This window comes from Oxyura jamaicensis, chromosome 1, assembly GCF_011077185.1.
Source record: "Oxyura jamaicensis isolate SHBP4307 breed ruddy duck chromosome 1, BPBGC_Ojam_1.0, whole genome shotgun sequence".
In the NCBI taxonomy this organism is placed as follows: Eukaryota; Metazoa; Chordata; class Aves; order Anseriformes; family Anatidae; genus Oxyura; species Oxyura jamaicensis.
Genome location: NC_048893.1, coordinates 65,091,005 through 65,118,945, shown reverse-complemented (window position 1 = coordinate 65,118,945; position 27,941 = coordinate 65,091,005). Strand labels below are relative to the sequence as shown.

Sequence of the window (27,941 nt, the reverse complement as noted above, 5' to 3'; positions counted from 1 at the left end):
CTCTCCTCTTCTGCCTTAGCCCTCTCTCTTTCCTCAGCTGCTTTCCTTTCCTCTTCTGCCTTAGCCCTCTCTCTTTCCTCAGCTGCTCTCCTTTCCTCTTCTGCCTTAGCCCTCTCTCTTTCCTCAGCTGCTCTCTTTTCCTCCTCTGCTTTCTGTTTTTCTTCAGCTGCCTTCTTTTCTTCTTCTGCTTTTAACCTCTCCCTTTCTTCTGCCTCAAGTTTCTCCCTTTCTTCCTCAGCCTTTTCCTTCTCTTTATCTACAGCATCAATTATACTCTGCTCCCCTTCCTGCACAGCATTTGTATCATTCTCTGCTTTGTGTTCCTCTGCATTTACATCTAGAGTTTTTGTTTCTACTACCTCTTCTTTATCTGTGGATTTTGCCACATCTACCTGATTTTCCTCTATGGGTACCTCCTTTGGTTTGTCCTCCTGTGCCTCTTCCTTGTCTTTTTCTTCTTTTTTATCATCTTCTTCCCCATCTTGCCTCCAGTTGTTCCTTTGGTATGACTTGGTAACCGTTTCTGTTTCTTCAGTCTCATAGCGTCCTCGGCGTGTTTCAACCTTTTCCTCTTTCCCTGTGGTCTCATTTTCTTCCACATTGTTTACTTCTCTCCTGCTGGGCACTGACAAGCTCCCATCTGTGATCGTTGGGTCGAATTCCTTTTGACGTTCCAGGGCTTCCTGTAGACGTTTTTGGCGTCTCTCCTCGCGTCTTGCCAGTCTCTCCAACAACGCAGCTTCGTCATCTGTTCCCCTTGTGGTTGTACGTTTGGTTTCATCTTCTGCCACACTACATAAAAGTGACAACTTCTCATTAAAAAAGCTTTCTAACAATGTATGCTTAGTTGTTTCTTATAAATAAATAAATAAATAAATAAATAAATAGATTAGCTTGCTGTAACATCATTCCATGGTTTGAAAGCACAACAGGTTGCATAATCCAAAATTTAGCCAAATGGTTCCGGGGATTAATTTTGGCATTTCTACATGTATAGGAATGCGGTGTTTCACAATGTTGGAGCCTGGAAAGGTTCCCTTCCAGGCGAGCTCCAACAGCCACTGAAGTCCCCAGGAGTTCTACTGACCTCAGTAAGCACTGGACCAGGCCCTGATGCTTGGAACAGCTGAAATACAAACAGCTCTGAAAAAGTAATCCTCCCACTCTACACCCTGCAGCAGAATACCTGAAAGACCTCAGCTAGCTTTAAGGCCCTCTTCAGCTTGGCCAAGGAAATACATGAGAAATCCTTGTCTTATGCCCAGACAAATGTTTTGAAGATGCTACACAAGCAAGATACCTTCTGACTTCAGTGACCTTCTCTGGCAACAAGAAAGTGGCTACCCCTGTTTGGCAACAAAATCCGCAAATACAGTCCGTAATGGGACAAGCTGGCAATATAGGGTGCAGTGTGGTTGTGATTGTCTATACAGAGACATGAATCTGATAGAAAAAAGAGTGAGCATAACTCCTAATTTAAGACATACTGTTCAACACCTATAGGTATCAGGACTGGATCTCACTCAGTCTCTGGAGGTTTTTTGACTCCTTCAAAATTCAGATGTTTAATTTTCCTACATGCAGTTTTGCTCCGTCTTTCTCACTGTATTTTTGTTTGTTTGCTTTATACTACAAAGAGCTAACCTGCAGTCAGAAATGTTGCCATTTACTTATCTATATCAATTCTCCTTGTATTTAATGGAATGCTACTTGAGCTCAGTATCGGTTGGTTTGCTATCATAGATATTTCTGGTCTCTTCTATCAACTGTGTTATGGCTACTGGAAATCTGGATATATTATTTGTGATTATGTGAAACTGAACAGAAAATGGAATATTTGAAAACATTAAATATGAATATTTGAATATATAAAAATGGACATGAATATCTGAAAATGGACACAGTGGAAGGCCAGCACTGCCCTCTCAGCTTGTGAGAAGTGGTGCCTCACCCCACCAGCTTTTCTGTTGTTTACAGCTGCATGACCCTGACAGTGTCAGATGAGGGCTGGTGTTTAGTGTTTACACATACAATCTCACAGGCATATTTCTGCCACAGCTTAAGGCCTGGGTGCCTTATATGCCTTTTTGCCAGTGAGAGCATGGCCCTTATAAGCAGGACCACACACTTTCTTTGTCTGTCCATCTAGTGTTAAGACAAAGGATGTACTATGAGGAGGTTTGTGTGGCAGCAGGGTGCACTGGAGGGAGGGGGGGGGGGGTTCCCTCACTGAACTGTGATTGTGTTACTCTATAGCCAGCCTGACGATGCCCTGGGAATGGGTGATGAGTATGGCCTCAAAACTAGCCTCAGTGATGCTCCCACCCCACTGTGTTGACACAGCCAGTGGCACTACTCACAGCATTAGGTCCTCCTCAGAGCAAAGATGGCCAAACCTGGTGCTTAAAATTGAAGTCAGCATGAAGTCAGCAACTGAGGTCAGCATGGCTGACCCTTTCAAAATACATCTCTCTTCCAAACAAAAAGTACAGCTGACTCATTAGTAAACATCAAGCATTTACCTGTTCTGAGCATTAACTTCCGATTTCTCTGTTACATCCCCTGATAGATCTCCTTCTTCCTTTTGTCGCAGCCTCTCCTGTCGAGCCCGTCGGCGACGTTCTCTAGCAGCTTCTTCATCATCATCATCATTTCTCTGGTAGGACAGCCTGCCACAAAGCATTAAGGAGAGAGAAATGAAGAGGCTGTCGCATGGAGGACAGTATAACTGAAAATGAGAAAAAGCAGCTGACCACAACACAGTAATTATCACTGCAGTGGCTGCTCCATGTGGTGTTTAGAAAATAAGCTGTTGAGATGCATCATTTCAAAATTTGGTCCTGTTTTCTTTTCCAAAAATGAAAATGACAAAATGGTAGTAGCAAAGGCAGCAGCCACACCACACTGTCAGTTTGCTCCTAGAAAATACCAAGACCATAAAACCCCAGCTCAGTAGCTAAGCAGACATCCTGCTGGACTACATCATGATCCTGCCAGAATGCACAAAACAGCGCTTGACCAGACTATTGCTCAAGCCCACATAACTGAAATTGGACTTAGCTAAGCAGCTTTTCATTAGCCCCCTCTAAATATAACTCGCTTTAAATGTTGACAGCATTCTAGATCCTAAAGACTGGAAAGCAGGGAAATGCAAGTATGACGATGGCTCTCAGTGCTTGGTTCTGAGTGCCAAACATCTGACACCTACAAAACTTTTGTGAGCCCAGAGCCCTGCCAGGCCAAATCATGCAAGATCTCCACTGTGATGAAAGCCTACAGCTGAGAACCCATTGTGTTCATCTAACCCAACAGATGATTACAATTAGTTTCATCCTACTTGAAAAAGAAAGCAAGACATTACAATCCTAATAATCCTGCAGCCCATTCAAATCATTGCTGAGGTGCATTATTACTGTGTGAGATAAAGCAAAACCTGCATTCCTATTATGTTTTTGTATAAGGAAAGTGACATAGGAAGCTAATGTGCCAAACCCAATCAGAGCATTCATGCACTTTGATGCCAGAAGTGGTCTGAGATAAGTGATAGTTAAGAAATCGCCCTTTCTTTTGTAGTCATCCATTTAAGCTAGCTGTACAGCAATACGGATACAGAAAAAAAATATTTCTGCACAGTCAAAACAAGCACAGCTAAAGCCTGTGATTCAAAGAATACTTTAGCATTAAAAGCAAATGAAAACATTTTGATTTAGTCATGAATCAGATTCTTTAGGTCCGAGCCTCTCCAATTGCCTTGTTCTGGTACCACTTTTCCTTTGCTGAGAGAAGTATAAATTCAGCAGAGATTCAATTAACCTATTTTTGCTGTCAACATTAAAAATGGAAGTTAAAACCCCAACGTGGCCAAGCCACTTGCCAGACCTTGAATAGCATCTTCATCCTGTGCAACTTTTCTTGGCCTTAGCACACTAAAGGATTTCATTTGTTATTCTCATGCTGCACTTCAAGAGCTTGTAACTTCTCTCTTTGTACAAAAGAGCTCCTCTTAAAGAAGGTGAAAACCATGAGCAGCTATGAAGGAACACAGTAGTGGGAATGGGAAGAAAGGGAGGAGAAGAATTAAAAGAGATGAAGCTGTGAAGGCAAGGAAAAATGCTTTCTGTCAAGCAATTTAAAGGGGGGTCAACATTTCATTAAGGTCTAGAACAGAAAGCACTTACAATATAATAATAAACCAATGAGGTCTTTAATTTTCAGAGGAAAAAAGACTCTGGAATAAAACTGTATTGGTAAAGTGACCACAGAAGGACCATTCGTTAGCAACACATTCTGGCTGCCAGAAGCCTATTATCTTTTTAGCTCTGAACTGCAAATATAAGGGCATAGGACCTTTGCTCCTAACCTGTGGCAGCTGGATGATGGCCATGGCTGAGTCAATTCCCAGTGTATATAGCTCAGGCACTGTCTTTGCAGTAAGACCACAACAGGACCAAGTAGTTTATCCTACTCTCTGCTCCCACGCAGAACCCTCCTAGACAGCAAGGAGAACAGCCACTTTTAAAGGCCTCTGTAAAATGCCTTTTTGAAACCACCAGTTCCTCAGAAAACTAAAAAAGGAAACAAAAGACACTCTAAGCAAAAAACTCCCACCAAATGGTACCCATTAAATAAGTCAAATGAAAGCAGATATGTATTTCCTGTCTTTGGACACATCGCATAGATTATCTGTTAAGAAAGCTGGCAATCCCTCTCAATATCCTTTTAAGTACATGCACTGCCACATGGCATATCGCAGTATTTCCCTACAGCAAGCAAGTACGCCAGATATAAACTCCACCCATGAGGATGACCTTAAGCATTCAGTTCTGTTCACCAGCATCAATGCATGAAGAATCTTCAATAACCTGGGAACAGTGGTATCAACAACTAGTAGCAACTGTTTATAGATCTGTATCATACTTTCTCTAAAATTATGTTAAAACCACTTCCCACATTGTACATCTGTGGGCTGTTTTGCTTGCCTCAGAAATGCAAGCTTTGCTAGAGTGGACCTGAGGAGCCACCACAGACTGACAGTAAAAGAAGCCAAAACTGCAGGCTGAGGTTGGGTATGTTAATTAACAGGCTACTGAGCATGCTGTGAGCAAACTGATAACATGAGACTTTATGAAAAGATTCGGCATAGTCACCTTAACTGCCACTGACTTTGCATGAAAAAGTCAGTCACAGGAAAGATGGTGCAAGTTAGACAACTACCATTTCTGCACATGAAAAACGCACTCTTCTGATGATGTTCTTCTCACTGTTCTCTCAATCCTCATGCACTGAGGTCATTCATCCTAACTTGGCCGGCACATCACTCTCTTTTCCTTAATTATCTAAGCAGCCTTCTCTTCCTCTGCTGCTTAGGGTGTCAAGCTAATTTCATGCCGGAAGTAAAACAAGACAAAGGCAGGCATGTAAATTCATGTATCCTCCACCATACATTCTAGATCAAAATAATCCTGAGGCTCCCTCTCCTAACTGTTACAGCTCTCACTAACTTCACATCACATGCAAAATCAATCTGGGAGTTCTTCTTCCACCTGTCTACACCTTTTGGCATTCTTTAGAGCAAGAATAAACAAGTAAGAAAGTACAAAGATGAGACTTAAGCGCTATGCATCAGACAAATGGAAACCCATGCTGGCTTGTAGTGTTTCTCCTCCACCTTTGGAGAATAGCCTTGCTGCCCAGCATGCATGCACACTCCACAACTAAATTAAACTAACCTTGCTTCCATTTGTCACCTTCTGCATAACTGTTCAAAGCCTTTGCAGACAAGCTTCTCTCTACAGTGAGCTGTTCCAGCTATCTCAGGCAATGAGAACACAGCATGATCTCAAAGAGGTATGCCAAGCCTTCTGATATGTGACACCTCTTATTAAATATTCAGACGAAGATGACTACACCTTGTTACCAAAGATAACTTGATTTAAATGACAATTAAATAGAAAAGAAAAAAATAGCACTGTTGGCTGCATCTCCTGTTACCCCTCTATGTTTCTGACATGAGAAGAGGCAGTGTAACCTGCAGGCATTACTGATAAGCCATTCTGGTAAAGCAGTAATGCCGAGTCTATTGTACTTCACATGCAGCACAACTCAAGTACAGGAGACTGAGCAACTCATCTATGTGCAACAACATTTCCTGCCATGTTAGGTAAGGATAACTACAGACATTCTGCCCTGTTGAGGTGGCAAGAAAATTGCAAATATGTTGAAGTCAACAGCAAATGTCCTGAGTATTTCAGTAAGTCCAAAACATTACCCTCAAACTGAATGTGGGGACCCTACAGCAGCAAGTAATTCTGCTGGATTAGAAGAGTATGCAATGAGGCTATCTGTCTCAGATGTTGCTCAGAGAGATTCGGACACTTTGAATTTTATGTCAAGCACTGAATTTAGATAAAGTTATAACCTAGGGAGAAACTTGGTAATAGCTAGGATGATTATGGGGCTTAAACCATTTCGTACAATCCATATTCAACTGGTTTCCACTGGAAACCACAGTTCAGCTCAAACAGTTACTGAGGTACTTTGGTTTTAGAATTTCTTGCCAGTAGTACTACATTACTGTTATTGTCTGAATTATGACAGCATTGAAATTTCCTGATCAAGCCCAAAAGCTTGCTATAACAGGCATTTTATAAAGGTAGGGGAAGATCTGGTCCCTGTTCTAAGCAATGTGTATACTGACAGAAGAAAAACTTAACACATTATAACACTACCCTGCCCTCAATGTGTCATAAGCTAAATCTGATGAATCTTTTTCATTTTTCATAATGGTGTAAAATAACAATAATAATAATAATAATAAAACTAATTTAAGCTGGATCAAACTACTCCATTTGAGATGAGGCAGGGAGAAAGAAGAGCTCTGGATCTGAGCTCTGACTCTACCTTAGGTGTGTCAGAAATATGGGGGGGGGGAGGAAATTCCAAACAGAACAAAAGCCTCTGAGTGTAGATTTTTAACTCAAATAGCTCAGGTCTGTCTCTTCTTTCCCCCATGATTCACTGAGATGCCAATTTGTCCTCTTTCTCCCATCTGCAAGAAACACCTTGCATTCACAGAACTGGCTGCCAACACATTCCTCAGTTAGAGGAAACTGTATTCAGCAAGCTCTTTCCTACATTCCTTTGTTACTTGGAAGCCTTTATGGGTTCCGCTGTACATATAATACAGATCAATTTTCTCTGTTGTCCAGCCCAAACTGACCTATTTCTAAGAACTTCACCCTTCATTACCTAAGACCACAAAAGTTGAAGTGAAAACTTTGTACTTGTATATCTCTTAATTGATGGCAGAGGGAGTACATCAGTAAAATGTCCTTGATGACAAATTTCACTGCCGGACTCAGTCTATAAGCTGCATTTGTTTGCCTTCAGCACTCTTAGAAAGCCTATCTGTTTACTCATTCTATTCCTAAAAGGATAGGTGGGGTGAGAGGGAAAGGATGGACTCCATTATAAAACCGACTGGAGAGTGCTCATTGAGTCACAGTCAGTATTTGGTCAAGTTTTATTTATGACAGCATGTTTTTATTTTTTTTATTGTTCATTTAATTTGTGTTATGATAGGCACACCTCAATATGTGAAAATAAGCATGTGATCAATCTTCACCTCCATAATACAACAAATGCACATGCTTTCAGAGCATTACATCTCTGTCAAGCTTTGCGTGTCAAATGTCAGCTGTATTTCATTCAAGTCCCATCTAAAAATGTGGTGCATTGGGGGCGGAGGCGAGGGGGAGAATTGTGGAGAAAACTACTTCTTCTAACCATTCCTCCATAATTCAAGGACAGCTGCCAGTATTCTGCTCAGACCTGCTCAAGAAGATTCATTTTTATGATGGAACAAGCAGAATTTCAGTCCAAAATGCTCATGTTTCAAAAAGATGTAGTGAGTGAAAACAGGGGATTATGATGGAGACATGCAGACATGCCACCACAGTTCTCAGTCCAATGCTGTGCATGAACACTGCTATTAACACCCATATTTTTCACATATTTCTCGATTTGACATGCAACATTTTTTCACATTGAATGTAGAAGAGACAAATGGATAAAATTAACCAATGGTTGGAAATTAAACCCAGACAAATTATAACTGGAAATGAAGCATATGTTTTTAACAGTGAGGTTGATTAAATATACAAGAAATGATGGAATATCCATCTTAAAATGAATGCCTTTTTGGACATTACACTACAGTAAAATACCAATTCTTGGGCTCATTACAGACACAACTTGGTAAATTTCCATTATCATATGGAAAATCAGACTAGATGATACTGTGGCTCCTGCCGGACTGACTGTCTTCCATTTACAGAAATTATGTGACTTCTCATTCAATTCACAATTCATCTCTGTCTCACAAATAATTTTACTCTTTTCACCCACATATTCTCCAGAACTACACAGCCAATACTACTGACTTGGCAAATTATCCAGAGAACATAGCCACATGGTTCTTTGTGAAAAACAGATTGGCACACCTTTCCATGTAGTCCCTTCTCATTTATATCATTTTCATACTAAAGCCTTCTAAAATCCTTTCTTATTTTTCATAGCTCCAAAGGATTATCATTATTATTACTATTTTATGCTGGGTAGTCACCTGTTCTGTAGGTTATGAGAAGGATGTTCTTTCTGCTGAATCTGGCATCCTTAATTTCCTATCATACCTTTAGAAGCTTCCCTTCTCTTACTTTAAAACTTGACCTTACTTTAAAACTTGATCTAAAATACCTAAAACATAGAACAATGTGTTCTATTTGAACTTCTACAAATACAATTTTTCTTAATCTGTGCAAAATCTTCAGATCATTTATGTTGGTTAAGGAGCTAACTGTGAGACTGTTATTTTTTTTGCATGGCAAAAGAGCTAAATATGGGAAAGAAATGGTCTTCTGAGAGGTCCAATTTCCATATACTCTTCTTTAAAGTTTCTTTCATCTTGATGTATTTGACACTTAGTTTTGTTCACAGGTAAGGAAAGAGTAGGTGCACTGCTCCCTTTAACAGTCTGATTCTTAAAAAAACTAACTAGAAAGCAACCCCCATGGAAGAAAAAGTATAAAAAGTGATATGCAAGCCAATAACAACCAGTGAAAATGATTTCATATTGATGAGAAAAATACTTGTTTTTTACCAAGTAATTCCATGACAAAAAGTAGCTAGGAAATTACCAAGTAATTCCATGACAAAAGTAGCCAGGGAACTTATTTCATTCCTGAAGATGGCATTGAAGCCTTTAGCACAGATCCTGGCTTCACAGAATACTGGATTCTGATGAAAATGTGCATTCTGGTTTGCTAGCAGTCCAGGATTTTCAATGGCCTGTCTCATTTCTTGCAGCCTTCTGTTTGCGATAAAACTGCTGCTTTGGTTTCAGATTCAATCCCTAAAACCTGGGCCTTGTAGCTTTGAGCCAGTCTGTAATATCACTGCATGGTTCTGCACAAAGGCAGAATGACTCATGCACGCGCCTATTTTTTTTTCTTCATGGCTGAAAACTGATGATCTGTTTCATAACATGAAATGCAAGCAGATTCTCCAACCACATCCAAATAACTCTGGTAAATCGCCTGTGAGTACCTCAGCATAAATTGCATGCAGGGCTGCTAACATGAAGGGTAAAAACCTTCAGCTACTGAAACAATGTCAAATTTGCCTCCAACATACATTATATTTAGATAAAAGCGCTTGCTGGAAATGTCCCAGGGGACAGCATGTAATTCTCTCAATATGTGAAGTCTGTAATACTTTGCAGTTATACCTCATCCACGATAGATTTGACATTGACTGGTCAGTAGGCAGTATTTACTCTGTTTTAATTCAGAATTTTCACATGAAGAGAAATATAAATAAATAAATAGATAGATAGATAGATAAGCAGATGAGTAGAAAATGGTAATTGGCCAAGCTCCTTCTAGCTGATAACTACTGCTTTTTTACTGCTTTTCTTAAAGTTTAGTGGAACTCACCCAGAAACCTGTCTCCTGGTAGATGACAAACACACAAATAAGTGTACAAAAGTTTACTTTTTCAGATAAAAAAAAAAAAAAAAAAAAAAAAAGGAAAAAAAAAGAAAAAAAACACAGTTGCTGTTCATACCACTGTGGATGGTGTGGTATTTGTTGACTCTATAGCAAATTGCTTTCTGCTTGCTGCTACCACCTCCAGTTTCTAGTGCTTTATTGCATATAAAATTCAAAATCATTTATGCCACATCCTTACCCAGTAATATGTCAGGCATCTGACTGTTGAGGATAATGGGCATTTTGCCTAGCTGAGGCATAAGTAAGGACTTACAGGACTCACCCCAGAATATACAATCCACAATTGCTACAAAGCCAAATCATAAATTTTCTTTCTTGTGGTTTTGGGCCCCTGTACTCAATAAGGCTTTCAAGGCACTTTTATACCTCAAATTGCTAGCTTACTGAATGTATACACAGTTCAGATCCAACTCCTCCTCTTTTATATTTCATTGCATACAAAACCCTAACTGATGTGATTGAGAGGTTTACTCAAGACAGAAGGAATTAAAAGCAAAGAAAGAAATCAAGATTTGTAACTTTAAAAAGATCACCTACATATTGAGAATTATGGTCTTTCCAGAAAATATGTAAGAGGTTTGAGGAATGAAATCAACATTTTCTTATGTCACCTTTAGACAAACTGATGTCTCCAATGTGTCATGCTCAAATTACAAAGTTCTGTGTTTCCTCCAAGAATCATTTGAATCCATTCAAAATTCATGGTATCATCTGTATTATCTATCAGAGATCTCCAAAAGAAGGCAAGGAAAATAAATACAGCACAGGGAGGAATTCTGCACCCAATGGATATACTATGATGTGGTAAGCTAGAGAATAAAGAGGGGTTAAAATGCAGTAGATTCAGCTTATTTGTTAGATTGATGTAAGTATCTTCTAGTTGAATTGAGCCATTGGGTTTCTTTGACTTGGGATTTGGCTGCAATAGCAACTACAGCATTTCTTGTGTCAGGCTTTTTACAGGATTCTAGTGTTTCTTCCTAATGGCTGAATTCTGAGGGTAGCAATGGAATGAAGCACACCTTCCAGAAAGCCCTGTCTGTAAGCACCACCTTAGCTAGGTGAGTTAAAATCCAGTTCACAGAGGATGGTGCTCAGAGTACTGGCTGTCTCCACCCTAGTGTAGCTCCAGTAGCAACAGTAACAAGGGGATATTTTCACAAGGTTTCATATATAGAGACAGAGGCAAGGAGGAAGGCTGGAAGGAGAACTCACTTTCATTGTTCTCTGGACAGTGCCTAGCTTATCGTTTATCACAGAATCACAGAACTGTAGGGGTTGGAAGGGACCTCGAAAGATCATTGGGTCCAACCCCCCTGCCAAAGGAGGTTCCTCAGAGCAGGCTGCCCAGCTAGGCATCCAGACGGGCCTTGAATATCTCCAGAGAAGGAGACTCCACAACCTCCCTAGGCAGCCTGTTCCAGTGCTCCATCACCTTCACCGTGAAGAAGTTCTTTCGCATATTGGTGCAGAACTTCCTGTCTTCCATTTTGCGGCCGTTGCCCCTTGTCCTATCCCCACAAGCCACTGAGAAGAGGTTAGCTACATCCATCTGTCTCCCACCCCCCAGATATTTATAGACATTGATAAGATCCCCCCTCAGTCTCCTCTTCTCCAGGCTGAACAGACTCTGGTCTCTCAGCCTGTCCTCATAGGAAAGATGCTCCAGGCCCCGTATCATCTTTGTGGCCCTCCGCTGCACTCTTTCCAGGAGATCCCTGTCAAATTATCCCTGTCACTGCAGCAGATAATGGTTTTTTTGTTTGTTTGTTTGTTTGTTTTTTAAAAAAAAAAAACTTCTGGTGTTACTTTTGAATTCCAAACCAGTATGATGCATTCTCCCAAATTAGCAAACAGGAAAGAAGCTATGATTTCAGGAAAGCAGAAACTGATAGATTGTAAGTTATATATATATTGCTGACCTGGAAAACCTTCCCTTTCCGTTTCATCTGTTCCTCTACTTTTCACCCTGGTTTCCTACTTTGAAGGCTTGTTTAGTGCAGCACACTAGGAAATTGAGAGCCTCTTAAATCAACGCTTGCATTTCATTCCCTCCACAAAGACTAATAGGGTAGCTACATTTTAAGAGCACTGCATTTTGAAGAGAAGTACAGGACCACAGAGATAGGTCTCATACACAGGAAGCTTCTTTAGTTTTAACCTGTATTAGCTCCAGGTTGAACATCATACAAGGACAAAAACTGAAAAAGTCAACATAGAGAACCATGGGATTCATAAACATCCCATCCAAACTCAGTGGTGCACACACTAACCCTCCACCATGATGCACAGCCTACTCACAATCAACTGCCAGCATTCACCCTTCACCCTGCCAAAACAAGACACAAAAGTTGAGTAGAAACACATCTGATTTTCTGAGATGGCCAGGCACTAGGACTGACTAGGTGAGCAGCTCTGACATGAACATCCAGCATGGCGCTATTCATACAGCTCTCCAGCCTCTGCTGTTCCAGGTCCTGGAAAGCCAAATTTCACCATGATTGGCAGAATGGACACTGTAGGATAGTGAGGCACCTGGTCTTCCCATCACTTGGTTACTCCATTGGCCTTGCTTTAAGTGCTGAGTAATCTGAAATGACTACAAATGGTCAGACACTGGTATTTTTATTGCTCAAAATCATCAACATCCATCAAAAGTAGGGGTGTTAGCATTAGCATGGGCTCTGCAAAGGATCAAAACTCCTCTATATTTCCAAGGGGATTCAAGATTGTAACTAAATTACTATTGCTCAGAGCCAGACAGGTCCCCAAAGATCTATCTGCTGTAACTTTCAGAAGTGCAGCAAACTCAGTGCTCTACAAACAATGTGCAAGGCATATATTTGCACATAGGGAGCCTGGAAAAATAATTTTACCAGATAATCATTTAGATAATCACAGAATAATCTTTTTGTTCATCCACTCTTCCTGACACAAAACATGCAAGAAGAGGACACAGCCTTAATATACCACAGCAGACTACATATTGAAATAAATGCTGCAAACAGGAAGGTAGTCGAAATGCAAGAAAAGAACATGTACCAAAACAGAACGGGCTGCAAAGCCTTGTGCTAACTGAAATAAACCACTTCAGGGGGGATACAGCATTACAAATACATTCATTGCTACAACATATGGTGAATGGGAAAAAAAAATAATGAAACTCAGATGTCTCAAAGTTTTCTAGTACCAATTCCCCATACACACGACCCATGGATGCTGTGCAGGTGCGGATTTGGTTTCAAGGGAAATTCATGACTGTTCACTTTTAACATGGACAAGCATCTGTCTCTTTCTCAGGTGTTTAAGAAACCTACTGTCAACAACCAAGGTGATTAGGAGACATTTTCAGTGAGACAGCAGAGGAATTATGAGTGCAGATCCTGTCATTTGCTAACAGGATTAGGGGCAGATACATTCTATGCATCTCTCTGAAAGCTAATCCTGATGTGTCTTTCACCTTCATGAAAGGTAAAAAACCCTTCCATAAAACAGGCCTGTACAGATATGCAAGGTCACGTACGGCACTTTGAACAGCACACTAACGTCACAATGATTTGCAGACATCGTATAATAGCACTCTGCAATTTAAACAGCTGGAAATTTGACATGCAGCCATTGCAACTATACCCTCATAAACACTATGAAATATTCTGGTTTTATCTTTTTAATTAGCTTTCCCTTAGATCTGCCTGTTTCCCCTTACATTGCTCCACTGCGATCCTTCTTCCAGGAGAATTTACTCATAAGAAACCAGCAAACAACTCACTCACATAAAATATTGGAGAAAGCCTGCAGAAAGCTGACTCTGAATTCATGAGGGCTGATCAATCACCCTAGAAATATGAATCAGGTCACCATGGTGCTTCAAAAAAGGTAAAAAAATAAATAAAATTCATGGAACTCTAGAGTCCAACAATAACATCTTCCATTTCAAATATTCACTAACAAATTAGCTACAGCATGAGTTATTCACAGGAAACATGCAGATAAAAACTAGGAAACTAAAGAAAATAATTTGTTTGTCCTGAAAATGCCCATGGTATGTAGGCTTCCACTGGGACAAGAATCCACCTAACCCACAGAAACTACACCACAGAGATACTGGGCCAATATAAGGGGCTTTTTCCATGATATATAGCATGTTTCCAAATCACAACTATTATGATATGCATTTTTTTATTATTATTCTGGAACAGCAGTTCCACATGTGGAGCTGGTCTGTAACAGCTATTGCAAAATGCTTTATGCTGAAACAGCCCCAAGCAGAGGAGTTCTGCATGAGCAGGGGGAGCTGAGTGGCACTGCCAGCTACACATTCAGAGCATGTTATCGATCAGGTCCTGCTGTTAGGTCTCTGGCATCTCTTCCACTGCCAACCAGCCATCTTGTGCAGTCCCTTCATTGCTTCATGTTCGTCACACAAACCCTGGCTTTCAGTCCTTGTCCCAGTCTGTCCAAGAGACAACGACCTTCATGCTCCTCCACCACTGGCACCTGGGTGCAGAAGATGCTGAGCGGCACTAGCCTGGCCTGGGCCCATGGGCACTGGGTTGCTCCCAGATAGCAAGGATTGTGCCATCACCAGAGAGCAGGGCATGATTTTGTGTTATGATTTTCCTTGCCACAGCACCCCACAATCAAAGCACTGGCCCAAAAAACATTGTTCAGTTGTCATGCAACATTCCTTTTCTTTTGTCTGCATTTCATTATGTTACTAAAAGAAATGGCAGGGAAGTCCAGGACAGCAAAGGTGAAGGAGCAAAGTGGAGATGAGACATGTCTCTGAAGAGGAGAAGGAAATTAAGAGAAGGTGGGCAGCCAGGCGAGAGGATGGCAAAGGGCTGCCATGGAAAGAGAGAGAGATGGAACAGACTGTGAGTGGAGGTGAAAAGAGACCAATTCCAAAGGTGAGGGGACAAGAGAAGCTAAGATTTCATCACCAAGAAGCATGGGCTTCTTAAAGACTGAACTGACATTTCTGAGGAAAGAGTAATTGAAAAAAATCATAATTAAACACAAACAAAAATGTTTAAGCCAAGGCTTCTGGGATAAACCATTACATTCTGGGAGTGAACACAGACTGATGGCTATTTTCCCCTCACTGTCATTATTAACACTTGGCACTCACTAAGTTCTTTCCACCAAAAGATCTCAATGTGCTTTACAAATGTTAATTAAACCTCACAACCCCTTCTGGCTTCCGCATGCCAGGTATTATTATTACTGCAATGATAGTTTATGGAATGGAAAAACAGGGACATATATGAATGTACTTGTTTCAGCCTAAACTATGCAGCAGATAAGATTCTTGCTTTGGCTGCACTACTTCAGGCACGGTCCAAATCCTGTAGAAGTTCCAGGAGCTTTTCCAGCAGCTTCCAAAGGTGGCTGATGCAGGTATGCAGACTCCTTCGTCCCAGGCCCACCTCTGACAGCTGTGCCATGCCGACTTCCATCACTGCGCCCAAAAGCGTGTGAAAGCCACTGGCAGAATTGATTATCCTGGGACGTTTTCTGCTGGCATACAGAACAAAGAGGCGTCCTCCCCTCAGCTCTCTCTGAGCAAGTGATGGCCTGCCCCTCCTTCGGTTACTGGGTACTTCCAAATCAGTAGTTTACATTTTTTAAGGAGTTGTGCCCGTTGGGAAATGGGAAAGGTAGGGTGGAAAGCTGCTTTACCCAGGGGAAATTTGCGGCCATGTCACTGCAAAACAGCCTCAGGCTGCACACATGGGTCAGCATGCCCCAACACAGCCTGGCACTTCTTTGAAGCACTAGGTTGTGAACCGACATACACTTCAGTGCCTGAAAATATGGAAAATGGGGTGCAGATCCTCACCCTACCAATTGGGTTTGCTGCCAAACCCTTCTGCTTCCCATGCTTCAACAGGTGCAAGAAGAGCCAGCTTGGTGAGATAGGACTCCCAAAAGGTGGATGAGTGAGAAAACACCTGCTCTACAGCCTAGAGATTTTAAGCATGTAGAAACTCTCAAAGACATTGCATGGGAAGGCTTCTGTGCATAGTGGTTCTTGCTGCATTTTCTTCAGTGCCATGGGATAGATGGGACTGACCAGAACATAAGCCAGACCCACCAACAGTGGCCCGTACAGGACTACCACTTGATTCAAAGACAAAACATTTCCTATCTCACCTGCACTGCGAGACAGAAGAGTGTTTTAGGAAGCCACAGGGACTCATATCAGAAAGGCATTTGCACAACATATGGATCATTAGGAATAACAATACCAGAAAACTGGCTTTAGACTTGATCCAGACATGCCATGGTTTGTACAAGTATCCTCTTCCCAGCAATCCACAGTAACTATTCACACCAAGGCAACTGTAAGTGAGATACAATTCAACTCATCCTTCTATGAAATTTCTCATTGAATTTCAGTAAAGCACCCAGAAAGGCACTGGGAGGGGAAATAAATGAGGATGTAGCAATGCAAATTAGAGAGTATTTGGTAACAGAATTCGGAAAAGCATGAGAAATTGATTTCCTGCTCTCAAAGAGTGTTGGCCAATCTCTTCTCACAACTCAGTTGACAAAGAATCACAGAATCACAGAATTTCTAGGTTGGAAGAGACCTCAAGATCATCAAGTCCAACCTCTGACCTAACACTAACAGTCCCCACTAAACCATATCCCTAAGCTCTACATCTAAACGTCTTTTAAAGACCTCCAGGAATGGTGACTCCACCACTTCCCTACTACTGAATAAGTATTCAGACTACTGAATAAGTAAGGATACAGTAATCATCTGTCTGAAAAGGATCAATTTTAGCTGCTATGAGGTAACAAAAGGATCTGGAATTCAGCGATCCTCCAAACGGGAAAAATAAGTTAAGCTTGCTTTTAACTGAAGCTAAAACATCAGCAGCTAAGAAGCTTAACATGGGATTTAGAAGGCTTCATTTGCCTTCTCTCCACTACAATTTTGTGCATGAGATGCTTAAACTCCCTTGTGCTTCAGCTCCCATCTGACTACAGGAGTGTTCAGTGAAAAAATCCATTTGGGGGATTCAGAGGCTCTTGTGATGTGCATTACCTACACCAAGAAGGTATTATAAGACCAAGCAGTCTAACAGAGGCATAAAACTTGATTCAGACACTACGACTGTCTGCCAGTGAGGTGATCTTGGATGTACTTATAGGTGCTTCTGCCAGCTCAATATAAGAGTGACTGCCAGTGTTAGTGCACAGCTGTAAGTGTACAACAGCAGTTTTTTTCTGGACTCTTGCCCAAAGTTTTCTCAGAATACTGCCACAACATTACCACAGATTTAGGAAGCTCCAGGGCAGGCCCCACTACCTACTTTCCTACTTTATAGAGAAAACTCTCAAATGGTTTTCTCCTCCATTTCAGCTCCCTAGAAGCTTTTCCGGTTCCTTCTCCAATTTCTTCTCACATTCCAAGCAGACTGTGTCACTTCTCGCCTAATGGCATTTTAATGGGTGTCTCCATCTTCTTCCTCCACACCTGTGAGCCCTGCCTTAAATTCTCCCAAGCCTGACCCTCCCTACTGCCTACCCTTGCAACACGATCAGCCTAAAGGCTGATATGCCAAAAATGGAAAAATGCCAGGTGCTGCACCTGGGATGGAGGAATGCTGGACACAGGTACAGGTGGGGAGGCAAGTGGCTGGGAGCCCCTCAGCAGAAGGGGGTCTGGGGATGCTGGTCAGCACCAGGCTGAACAGGAGCCAGCAGTGTGCCCTGGCAGCCAAGAGGGCAAACTGCATTAACACAGCACAGCCAGCTGGTAGAGAGGTGGGTCTCCAGCTATATTTAGTATTGGTGTGGCTTCACCTTCAATACTGTGTGCAGTTCTGGGCTCCACAATACAACAGGATGCTAAGGTACCTGAATGCATCTGGAGGAGGGCACCAAAGGTGGTGAAAGGGCTGGAAGGCACGTCCTGCGAGAACACTGGATTGTCCCATCTGGAGAAGAGAGGCCAGGAGGCAACCTTGCTGCTCCCTGCAGCATCCTGAGGAGGGGAGGTGCAGAGGGAGGCACCGGTCTCTGTTCCCTGGGACCGAGCACAGGGCGCGCAGGAACAGCACAGAGCTGCCAGGGGAGGGTCAGACAGGGCATTAGGAGAAATGTCTTTACCGTGAGGGTGGTCAAACGCTGGGACAGGCTTTCTGCAGGGGTGGTTGATTCCTCAAGCCCCTGAGTGTTCAAGAGGCATTTGAATAATGCCCTCATGAATATGCTTTAACTTTTGGACAGCTCTGAAGAGGTCAGGAAGGTGAATTTAGAAAATCTTTGAAGGTCTCTTCCAACTGAACTATTCTATTCTATTCTTTTCAGGATACAGACATGCACTTAATTTGTCATGCCTCTTGGCAAGTGCTGGAAAGGATCAAAAGCTAGGCACTAAACAGCAAAATCTCCGCTTGCTATAATCTGGTAAAGAACATAACATCCTTTTCAGTGTGAGAAAACATGTTGGTAATACCTTCAGGAGCAGAATAGGACAGGGAACAACTACTGCTCACAGTACTTAACAGAAACAAGTACTTCACATATCTGGAGCATTCACCCTTCTCATTCAGGGGCTACAAGCACAGGACAAAATGGGATGTATCAAAGCCAGACCTTGTCTCCCACCAGATCACTCCTCAGGGTGTTAGGTGAGCTTGAAAGAGAGAAGAATCCAGGAAATTAAGCAAGGAATTAACCCCATGGCTATCTTCAAATGACAAAGGATCAAATCAAACTCTCAGATATGCACAACAGAAATATTTGTCCTCGACTGGATGGGCTGCAGATTACTGCTAACGCACATGCTGTCAGTGGGAAGCTTTCATGGCCATACAGATAGGGACTTGCAGGAGTACGAAACCAAGATAATGCTGCAAAGGTGTAAAGTGAGCTTTTTAGCATACTGACAAGTCTTGAGGAGAGGTTACATTTGCAGAGAACTTCTAAACTATGTTGCTTTTTGGTAAATGTAATAGAGAAACTACAAGAAAGTTATTCCTCAGCCTTAATCTTTCTAACTAAAGGAAAAGTTCAGCTACCTTTTGAATCAGATGTTACCACTGTTACTTAGGCTTTGGGGCTTTTTCAATTGCTGAAAAAGAAGACTGCCTACATGATGTGTCTGACCCCTCTTGTTCCAGGAGGAGGCAGGTGACTAAGGCCAAAATGCACAATGCCATTGTACACACCCAGAATCCATCCCAGTGATTTCCCTCATCAGGGTGGAAGCACAAAACTAAAAATCTGCTTCACAAAAGAAATACAGGTGTTACACAAAATATGTGAAGCTATTATTTGAGACTGAGTTACAAATAGGAGTCTAGTTTTGAAGAAAATTTTATGCGAGAGCATACAGTAAGTTCAGGATGCATTTCATTCATGTTTTGCAAAACAGCATGTAACATGGTAGCAAGAGTGCTTGAAGGGAAGAACAAAAGAGAAAAGGAAAGGAAGCACACAGCATAGGAGAGGCAACTGTAGCTCCCACAACCTGGCAAGCCAGGCAATACCTGCATGAAAGTGAACACAGACTACAAAGGGTCTGACATGGCCATTTCAACATGCGGTGATAGGGATGGGCTTTGGGGATGCTTAAACCTACGGAGTTGAACCTTGTGAGGCTCATCCTTCCCACAACCCTACTGCTTGGTTACAAGCTCCTCTAATTAAAAAAATAAGGAAAAAAAAAAAAAAGTGTAGTAAGTACGGTGCCAAGACGCAAACATGCCAACATCTGTGATGCTAGAAGGTACTTCTGTAATTACACTGAAGCAACTCCAGTGCCGAACGTATTGCAGATGGAATTTGGCAAGCCAAAAATCTCTTGTTCAGAAACATGTAATATATTTTTATGGTTAAAAATCTGTAGGCAATTTGGCTATGACAAATCAAATAGAAGCCAAGGTCTCACATCCTGCAGTGACAAATGTGTTGGTCTCAGGGATGCACCTCGAGGACAGGCCTCCATGTTTCTTAGAGTATCTGTGGAAGGAAAACACGTGCATATAGAATACTTCTGCAGGTGTGACTTTCACATTTTCTGAACCACACAACAGACCAGTTACAAGACATTTTCTTCATAAAGTTTTTAACTGTCTGGAACAAGAAGCATCTTTGTTGTTGTTGTGTAATACAGTAACTTTTACATGGAGGTCCCACACCAGCACGAGGTCTCCTTAAAAGAAGCATTAAGCAGAGTGAAAGTGATCTGAAAAAGACCCAGAGTTCAGAATGAAAACTGCTTACATGGAGTTAATCCCTACAGGCTGGCACACCACGCTTTGCTAGAGTTGCTTGTTCCTCATGAGAATCCGAATAGTTCTCAGTGTTGTTTAGTTAATGTATATGAAAAAGTAGTGGATGGAAATTAAAAACAAAGATGACAACAAAATCAGCCAAGTTCCTTGTATTTAATAGAGATTCTGACTTTGAGGAAGAAAGGTCTGAATACAAATAGGTATCAGAAAAAAAAAATATATAGATAGACATATATATATATACACCCAAAAATGAAATGGTTGCACAATAACCTTTTGGGAGTAGCATACTTCTAACAGTGCATCAGTGCATATTGTTTAATGTGATCTTGTTCATCCTGTCCCTACTACTAACGTGTTTTTCTTTTTTGCTTTATTATCATCAGAGTTTATCTTTTACATCCTTTGCCTACAGTGAACTAACTTCAACAACAGGACGTGTACTCCCAAATTATTATGTTGGGGAAAAAAATCGGAAAAAATGCTTCACAAGGGACATAATCAAACATATAATACTCTGAAGAACAGAAATGAGTGACAGAAAACTGGGCAATTAGTGACTAGGTAAACTATTTTTTTTTTATTTTTTTTTTTCCCTACAGTCAAGGAGCCACCCAAGGGGCACTGAGTAGGAAGGGGACAGCCACTTTACGTCACTTGTGGTCTCCTGGTGCAGCATAGAGTGAATTTTAGCAGAGCTGATGCTTGGCTTGACATTTCATTTACCAAGAAACAAACAGAGACTGAGGAAGTAAAGAATTTAGATACCAACTTCTGTCCTCGCTTGCTCATCATAACTCAGCTTAAAACCGGAGGAACTCTTATGAGTTTAGATCTGTGCTGGAGCCTGTAGTTAAGCCTAGAATGGGTTACTCATTCCTGGAATTCAGTGTAAGCCTTCAAAGCAGTTTGAAAGAAAAACAGCTGAGTGTTTTAAAGTGTCAACCTAACTCTTGCAATTTATACTTTCCTTCAATGATGGATGTTTGAGGATAGAAAAATTGGATCGTAATATCTTGGACTAACGTGTGATTTTTTTTTGTCAACTTCACAAACTGTTTAAATACTTTAGATATACAACAACCCCCCACGGAAACCTGTGTTTCAGTGTGCCTGCTGCTCCCTAAAAGGTGATTACAATATGGATGGCACTGTTAGGCTTGCAAAGACTTCTCATTACCACATCCAGTTTGTGTGTCACAGGGAGATTTTACAGCACTGCTGAACACTTGTGAAAAAGAGAAAGAAGAGGGGAGGGGGGAAGCCCTCCCTGACTGTCTGCTCTGCAAAGGATTTGAACTGCAGAAAAGAGGAACCATGTCAGCAAATGCCAAACCAATGCGATACCTGCCAAACCGCACCTTATCCTTCTCAATCAGCAAAAAAATTATCCGCTGCCTGATTTCTCTTACCTCACCAATAAAGGGCTAGTTTTTTTCCCTTATTAGGACAGTCTCCATGCTGTAGAATTCTGGCTCTAATAAGTGGCTTTAACGATATGTGCTGCACATCAGCACAAAAAGAAAGCAACTAATAAAAATAAAACACAGGAGGAGAATAAAAGGGCTGAGTCCTAAACTAAAAGGGACGACATCAGCTTAGTTTGGGCTCCAAAATTTGATCACAGATTTTATAAAATATAGAATTGAAATTGGAATGGATGAATGCATAAAGGCTAACATTATACAGATATGTAATTATAATTTTGGCTTTGCAGCTACTTATACATGTAAGCAGCCTAACTGAGGTCAGAGAGATTTTTTTATACACTTCAGTGCTTACAAGGCTCAAAACAACTGTTAGTACATTAAAATACAGAAAAGAAAGCTGTGTGTGTTTTCTTTAACAAAATGAAATCAAAAGCAGTGAAAAATTACAAAATTACATCTGAGCATTTCAGTTATTCAAACAACCAGTGGAATTATTTTTCTTCATTGGATTTTTTAATGTATGGATTTCAAGTATCTACTTTACTGCATCTACATTGCGCTACTCAAATTGGACAGAAGAGCACAGAGATCATGAAATAATCACCAGAGAATTTCTTCTCGATCCTTCTGGACCTTCTTGTTTTATTCCAAATGTGGAAAAGGGTGGAGGGGGAGGCCTGGGACTGCAGGTTTGGCAGGGAAGGAGAGGCAGGGGTATGAAGCAGACAGATGAATTTCTGCCACCCCCCATTCCACACAGCCACACCTATTCCAACAGGGTGGCTATGGAGGACCTATCTGGATTAAAGATCTGCACTAACACGGATTTTTTTTTTTTTGCTGAAGCAGGAAAAAAAAAAAAAAAAAAAAAAAAAAAAAAAACCTTGTCAAAGTGAAGTGATATGGAATATGTGATATGGCTCAGGATTGCTTTATTTTAATTCAGCCTGAAAGAAGGCATCTCTTTCATCCATTTTTTTTTTCTTTTAACTTATTTTTTCTTTTAAATTTAGGTCAATTCTGTTTAGAAACAAAAGATCAGATTGTTTCAAAAAAAAATTGCAAAGAGGAAACTCAATAATTTATGTAGGAAAAATATCCAAAACTTAATCAAAAACAAACAAAAAACTTATTTTCATTTAGACAATCTAGTGTCAGAATCTGATGAATTCCCAAACAATTCTGCTCTGCCCAGAACTCTCATTTTTTCTTGTTTTCACCAAATTTACTGTTAATGAAAATAGTTCTCTGAGCTCACCTCAGGCTTTAGGATTCCCAGAGAGCAGCACCAGGTTGAGTCTGATACTACTCACCAGTGGCTTAAACAGGGTAGAAAACTAAGCTCAGGTTTTTTTGAGAACTAATCTTCGAAATTTGGCTTTTACAAAATCATGACTTTAAACTCAGTTGGGTGCCCAAAATTCCACACAGATTAATCCAGCTTTGTGCCCTCGTCCCCCAGTGCCTTGCTTGTACTGGAGGAAGAGAGTCACCTCAGAAATCTCAGAGATGTTTCCTCGCAGACCTGTCCTTTCTCTGCCGTAATGTTTCTTCTACCAAGGAGGATAATTTCACTCAGAAATGTTTCAGCACTTGTCAAAAATTTCTGCTGACCCACTATGAGGAAAGTTCCTAAATCCAGCATAAAAATCTTGAAGTGGACATTCAGTCCTCAGTAGCCCATGTCCTTGATGATGTGTAAACCAGACACAAACCCTATGTAGTGCACTTTGGCAGTGACAACTAATACATCAAGAATGCTCTGTACACAAGAAAAGTTATTACCAGAGTGTTTGACATAAATATGGTCCACACAGAGATAAATGTATTTGCATCAGAAGCACTCACCTATCATCCCACGTGTTTTGGGCTTTGTCGCTGAGCATAAGGCACTGATGTGCAACTTGCATATAAACTGTACAGCTCACAAATAGACAGGACAGTGTAAGGGGCTGAGCCGCTTTCAGACACTTACTGCTGTTCTTGGTTTTTAAAATGGACACAAATAGGCTTGCTGCAAGCTAACATCTTAGCATATCTGGTGTCTAGTTACATTATGCCCTCGTATTTTTCCTCAGTAATCTAAAAAGGCTTTTGCAAATTAAGGATTCAGGCTATTGCCCACTGGGGAACAGGAATGAAAAGCATGTCCAATGGAGAAGATCAGAAAGAAGGAAAAAGATGGCTTGAAGTAAAAATGAACAACATTTATTTTCAGAGCAGAATTAACCAAATGACACAATGCTGCCACCATTTCTGCTGTCTCTGGAGAGGAAAGTTGTCTTCTTCCACCCTTCTCTTCTAATAAATATATATATATATATATAGTCAATTATCTGTCTTGAACATGCAGCCAAGAAACAGAAAAAAAGATATACAAGAATATGAGGAACCAATCAGAAAATACTGTGGAGGTGAATTTCCGACATCCTGACTTCCAACAAACAATCCGTGAAGTATGAACAAAAGTTATAATTTACCAGAAGAAAACATTCTACCTGTTGGCAAAGAATACCTCTGCATTCCTTAGAAACTTGCACAGTAAACACTTATTTGAGTGTCCAGTGAAGTGAGCCAATTCAATCCCTATATATTTACTTAGCGGTCTTTATATTTTCAGGCCAACCGGAATGATTTCTTGGCTACGATGAGAGCTTCTGCTTTTAATTTCCAGCATATCGAATGCTAACAGGATTATATTCAACTATTTAGCAATTACAGGATTTTCTACAAGTACACCATGAGCGTAGAAAGTATCTTTAAATGTTGCAGCTGAAACTATCATATAAAGAGGCCATTAGAGGACATTTGCAAGAAGTTAGAATTCTTATTGTACCTCATTCAAAGCAGCGCAGTAACAGCTTCCTGCCTTTCCCTGGAAAGTCTCCAGAGAGTTTACTTATATGGATTTTAATACTCCTTTTTCTTTTCTATTGCATTCTCCTGAGAAGGCATGAGCACTTGGAATGATTACGTTATGCCTCAGCCTGGGAAGGGCAGTATTTCATCATGTATTTCATTGAGCAATGCTTTGAAGAAGCCTTTGTGGGTAATGCTAAAGGTGTCTTCCCCGCTTTTGGCCTGAGGTCATGGACGTGTCTGTTAAAAGGGAATAAATCAGTTTCCAAATTTTGGCCACGCATTTCATTTTTCTTGAAAGTCCTTGCCCCAAGAGAACTTTGCTGTTCTCCAGATATGCTACTGGAAGCCATGACAAAAGAAAATCCATGTCTGGTTGTCAAGGTGTGTCTGCCCTTATTTGAAGCTGCTACAGGATACAAAACTCCCAAGACACAGAAAAACAGGAGTACGGTAGGTAATCATGTTTCAAAAGAAAAGGATTGAATTGTCTTCATCCAGACATAATTTCACTGACTTCAGTGGCTTCACTTCACATAACGTAGCTGTGGGTGCTAATGCAGACACACACTAGGGCATTCCTCCCAGCACTCACCCAATGCTTCAGAGATACACAAGGCACAAAACCAGCATGTTGCTGGTTCCCTCTCTCACCCAAGGGAAAAGCGTAGAAGAACCTCTCTCAGCAAGGATATCCAAATATTTCTGTTTTTGTAAACAAAACAGCCAGATCCTGTCCCATCTAGCTAAACTGGCCCCAGTGCAAGCCACTAAGTAGAGTCTGAAGGCTGCCCCGGAGCCTCTAGCCTGGGTCACGGCACTCCGGGCCAGCTCCCCACACTAGGTGCAAAGAGTCCAGGTTTCCACCAGCTATACCAGCACTAAAATGCCTAAACCTCAGCCACTTCTCCCTTCCACTCCCTTGCTTTCCTCTTGCAGTGGCTGCGGTGAAGCTGGTTCCCTGCCTGGGCAGCTCCCCATTCTCATACTACAATATGGGAGGGCTGGCCACCGTGGCTTGTGGCCTTGTTCCACCACGGACCAACATAAAAGAAGTTTATTAGACGTGCTCTTAGTTAAATTGGTATTTATTACCCAATATCTGAAATCATGATGAAGGATTTCAGATTCCTGGAAGGGACTTCTTGGAGGGGTTGAGTTTCAGAAATCTCTGAGCTCCCTCCCCCTGTACAAGAGCACGGGATTTGATGTTGGAAACTCCAAAAACCAGCACCCAGAAATCCCAGTCTCTTTTAAAAATCTCTCCCAGATTTTAAACAAAACCCTGGCATTAATCACTTCACAGTATTTTAGAAACAGAGTAGTACCCCGTTTCCCACTCATAAACATATAAAGCAAACAACAGCAAAACAGGACCCAAATAAAACAGATAATTTCTCCAGCAGTTTTGCACAGGCTAATTGATTTTCTTCTCTTGCTTCCCTCCCACATTCAGAGCTGAATGTGCCATGAGGACTTTATTTATGCAGTGAATTAAGCAAGCTGAGCTACGCAAAAGTTTTCACACAAACTATAAAGCTTCTCTAAACTTCCCATTAACAGAAGTCTGTTTAGTAACCAACCCTTCCAACATATTATTCTGCCACTGAATAAAGCACCAAATAAATTCTGCAATTTGGATAGAAAAAGATACATACATGCAAAGACTATTCCTTTAGACAATATTCTACATAGCACAATATAGCAAAAAGCAGAGCAAAAGAAGCCGGTCTGCATCCAAGGCTTCAACCACTTCAACCAACTTCCCAGCTTTTTACATCATTCTGTCCCACTTTCCTGTCAACACCACCCAGCACTCGCTACACAACAACAATGGCTAAATCCATACAGATATCAAAATAAATAGGCAACTCACTTGGAAAGACTTGACAAGTTCTGCCTGCAGTACGATCTGCTGATCATGTCTGCAGCGTATGAATCAGTGCAAACTGCTGCCAGCTCCAGGGAGCAAATGGACAGATGATCAGGGCGTGGAATGAGATAATAAAAATGCCATTATCCTTTCAGGCATGCGAGACTCATTGGATGCTCTTTCCACCCCACAGGTTAACCATTTGGTCGGTCCTCAGCTCCTGTAATGACACACTCTACTTGCCTATTGTGAAGCTCATTATCTATCTGGTATCCTCCTCCCCTCCCTTCACCCCCCTCTGCTCCCCGATCATATGATTATTAGCCTTTTTACTGTATTCTCTCTAATAGATGCTCTTTGCTATGGCTGGACCTCCAGTCGTAGAAAATCCTGTAGATTTCTCAGTTGTGCAACTTGATCGACAAATGCTTGCTTCCCATTCAGCTTTCACAAAAAGTGCTTTTTTTCAGCAAGCCTGTCCGAGCACTGAGCAGCCTGAGAGCTGCGCAGAGCTGCCTTCACAAGTATTTGCTTGTAGGGAAGTCACATTCCAGCCTGCCGAGAGATGATGAGGGGAGAGGACCCGAATATAAAACAATGGTCCAGGAAACAGTCCTCCCTTTTCATCATAGATCATTGCCTGAATGTATTTCAGGCACTTGCATCCAGTTGAATTTGTGAAAGGTCAAGCTGGATCAGGTAGCTCAAAAGACCGGAGGGTGATTGCCAAACAGGGACAGATCCAGGGAGGTGGGAAGGAGCTGCAAGCTCAACAGCAGTTAGGATAAAACCACATTGTGTTGAGCAATAGGATTAAAAACAGGGCTGGAGCTAAACCCAATCTAACAGACTCTCCTCAACGTTCTTCCATCTAATCCAGAAACTGAGGCAGGAAATAGAAATGCAAACAATGTAATTTAAATGGAGGCACCATCAGTTTCCACGATTTCACATGCTTGGCTCTCATGCCCCTTTGAGCCTGCATATGTGAGTAAACTGAAACAGCTTACTGTGCAGTCCTGCAGCCATTCCACCCCAGGCTGCAATCTTGTTAAACCTCATAAATTACAGGGGTGGGTGTGGATGGATTAGTACTCCAAAGGGAAATCTCTACAGCAAACTCACCCTTCTGTGGGAAGGAGCGAGCAGGTTCAGTAGGTGGCACTCTTACTTTGGAGTGAGCACTGACTGAGTCAATCCATTCTGTCTGAAGCCATGAAGGATGCTGAATGTCCAGGGAAGAATCATTCAGACAATTTTCTTCTCAGAGTTTGCAAGAAACCTATGGCTGCACTTGGCATAGGGCACCGATACTCATTTTATGTTCTGTTCAAATACTGCAGTCATTTATTATTTTTTTTCCTCCTGAAAAATCCCTTCACAGTTTCCAGGAAATTATTTTTGTGAAAAAGTAACAGTTTTCTACTTTACAGATAGGTGAAGGATTCTCATGCAA

The 27,941-nt window shown here is 41.3% G+C and overlaps 1 protein-coding gene across 14 annotated transcripts in view; it reads right to left on the bottom strand.

Moving 5' to 3' along the window:
• CALD1 (caldesmon 1) overlaps positions 1-27,941 on the bottom strand; it is a 199,254-nt gene that overhangs the window by 28,461 nt on the left and 142,852 nt on the right. For 10 of the 14 annotated variants that reach the window (XR_004756116.1, XM_035346639.1, XM_035346620.1 and 7 more), the window contains 2 exons: positions 2,523-2,669; positions 1-792 (listed from right to left, as the gene is read on the bottom strand). The exon at positions 1-792 is cut by the window's left edge and continues 205 nt beyond it. Coding sequence is in view for 13 of the 14 variants with exons in the window: in XM_035346639.1 (XP_035202530.1) it covers positions 1-792; positions 2,523-2,669 (939 nt within the window). In the remaining variant the exon portion in view is untranslated. Of the gene's footprint in view, positions 793-2,522; positions 2,670-26,488; positions 26,749-27,941 lie in introns of those variants that run through there. The other 4 variants (XM_035346705.1, XM_035346719.1, XM_035346684.1 and 1 more) reach the window with 3 other exon arrangements.